The sequence below is a fragment of the Erinaceus europaeus genome, chromosome 17 (assembly GCF_950295315.1).
Source record: "Erinaceus europaeus chromosome 17, mEriEur2.1, whole genome shotgun sequence".
Classification (NCBI taxonomy): Eukaryota; Metazoa; Chordata; class Mammalia; order Eulipotyphla; family Erinaceidae; genus Erinaceus; species Erinaceus europaeus.
In genome coordinates this window covers 66,787,153-66,789,064 of record NC_080178.1, presented here as the reverse complement: position 1 = coordinate 66,789,064, position 1,912 = coordinate 66,787,153, and the positions used below count along the sequence as shown (strand labels likewise).

The following is a 1,912-nucleotide window of genomic DNA, read 5'->3' as shown; positions in this document are numbered from 1 at the left end:
CATATATCTGGTATTATCAATGGAACAATGGAATTTCTTACTAAAAGAAGCAAAATGTTCCTGGCTCTTATTTTCAAATGTTCTATATTACCTCCTAACCTTTCCCTAGGTAGATTGAAGACATAAAAGCATATTAACAGCCACACTATAGCTCTGCAGGAAAAAACAAGTGTTATGTTTTAGCTTGTAGATAATCGTTGTCCTAAATACTTGGAAGATTCTCAGGTAATACATCAATGATGGCTCTCTAGGCTTAGCAGAAGTATCAGCCTCTTCTCCTAGATAGGAGGCACTGGCCAAGGTGGGAGGTTCATTACAATTTCTCCTGCTATTACCTCCTCCCCACAAAAAAGCCAACTATTCGCAGACGGATCTGTTTGGTATTAATACCATAGACCAGAGGGTTGAGAACAGGAGGTACAAGGAGATAGAGATTGGCAAGTATTATGTGGACATGAGGAGGTACTTTGTGGCCAAAACGGTGAGTGAAAAAAGAGAAAAAGGCAGGTACATAGAACACAAGAATGACACAAATATGGGCTCCGCAAGTGCTGAATGCTCGAAACTGGGCATCCTTGGAGGGCAGGCGCAGCACCGTCTGCAGGATTAGACCATAGGAGGCAGCAATGAGGATGACATCCATGCCAGTGACTGAGAGAGCCACCGTGAGACCATAAATGGTGTTAGGCTTAATGCTGGCACAGGCCAGCTTGGCAATGCCCATATGTTCACAGTAGGTGTGGGGGATGATGTGATGTCCACAGAAAGGTAAGCGCTCGATGAGGATGACAAATGGGAAAACAAAGATAAGACCACGGACCACACATGCCAGACCGATCTTTCCAATCACCGTAGCATTGAGGATAGACGTATAATGAAGTGGACGGCAGATGGCCACATAGCGATCAAAAGCCATGGCCAGCAGGACTGCTGACTCAGTGGCAAACACTGCATGGACAAAAAACATCTGTGTGAGGCATCCATGGTAGGAAATGAGGTGGGACCTAAACCAGAAGATTGTTAGCATTTTGGGCAAGGTGGTTGAACAGAGGACCAGGTCAGTGAGAGAAAGCAGGCACAGGAAGAGGTACATGGGCTCATGCAGAGTCCTGTCTGTCATGATGATGTAGAGGGTGGTACCATTGCCCACAAGAGCAAGGATGTACATGGAGCAGAAGGGAACGGCAACCCAGACATGCTGGTCTTGCATCCCAGGGATTCCAAGTAGAATGAATGTGGAAGGATGGAAGGCAGTGTTGTTGGGAACAGAGGCAGAGAGCATGATGGTGCAGAAGATTGAAGGTTGCGTCCTAAATGTGAACAGAAAATGAAGAGAAATCATTCTAGATGCAGACTACTCACTCTGATTATAGCCATTCTTTCCTTGTCTTTCTTGCATTTCTACCAGTTCTCCAATCCATCTTAAGCACTCAAATTTGCCTGGATTATTATAATATCTTTGTAACTACAATGTCAGCTTCTGGGATTTTTATCTTCCAGTGAAATTTCTAAATTTCTGTCTAATAGTCAAACACACTTCATCCTCAATCAGGCAAACATCACCATATTAGGGTATACTGAGTAGAACAACATCTTACATTATTTCCCTCTGCTCTTCCACCTCTTTGCCTCATATTCTGGTATGTGGGACACTAAATAGTCTCTCACACTTCTGATGATATTTGGAGTAGGAAACACTAAGAGACTGGCAACATGTCAAGGATTTATTTATTTGCTTATTTTTATTCCTTCAGTTTCCTCCTAACTGTGTTGCTACAAGTTTGTTATATCTTTCTGCAGTCTTCTCTGGTCTTTATTGGTCTTTAAACATAAGCCTTTCTTGTCCATTCAGTCTTAGAATTGTAGCATTGGCTGTTCAAACTAAACTAGGAACTTCACAAGCACTTATGAT

The 1,912-nt window shown here is 42.9% G+C and overlaps 1 protein-coding gene across 1 annotated transcript; it reads right to left on the bottom strand.

The window, feature by feature from the left end:
- Positions 1-331: 331 nt before the first annotated feature.
- Positions 332-1,282, bottom strand: LOC103122824 (olfactory receptor 52D1-like). The gene has a single exon (XM_007533445.2). The coding sequence runs from the start codon at positions 1,280-1,282 to the stop codon at positions 332-334; it is 951 nt and encodes a 316-aa protein (XP_007533507.2).
- Positions 1,283-1,912: the final 630 nt, after the last annotated feature.

What these genes read in the sequence shown, in the direction of transcription:
- LOC103122824 (XM_007533445.2), bottom strand. Translation starts at nt 1,282, where the DNA reads ATGCTCTCTGCCTCTGTTCCCAACAACACTGCCTTCCATCCTTCCACA.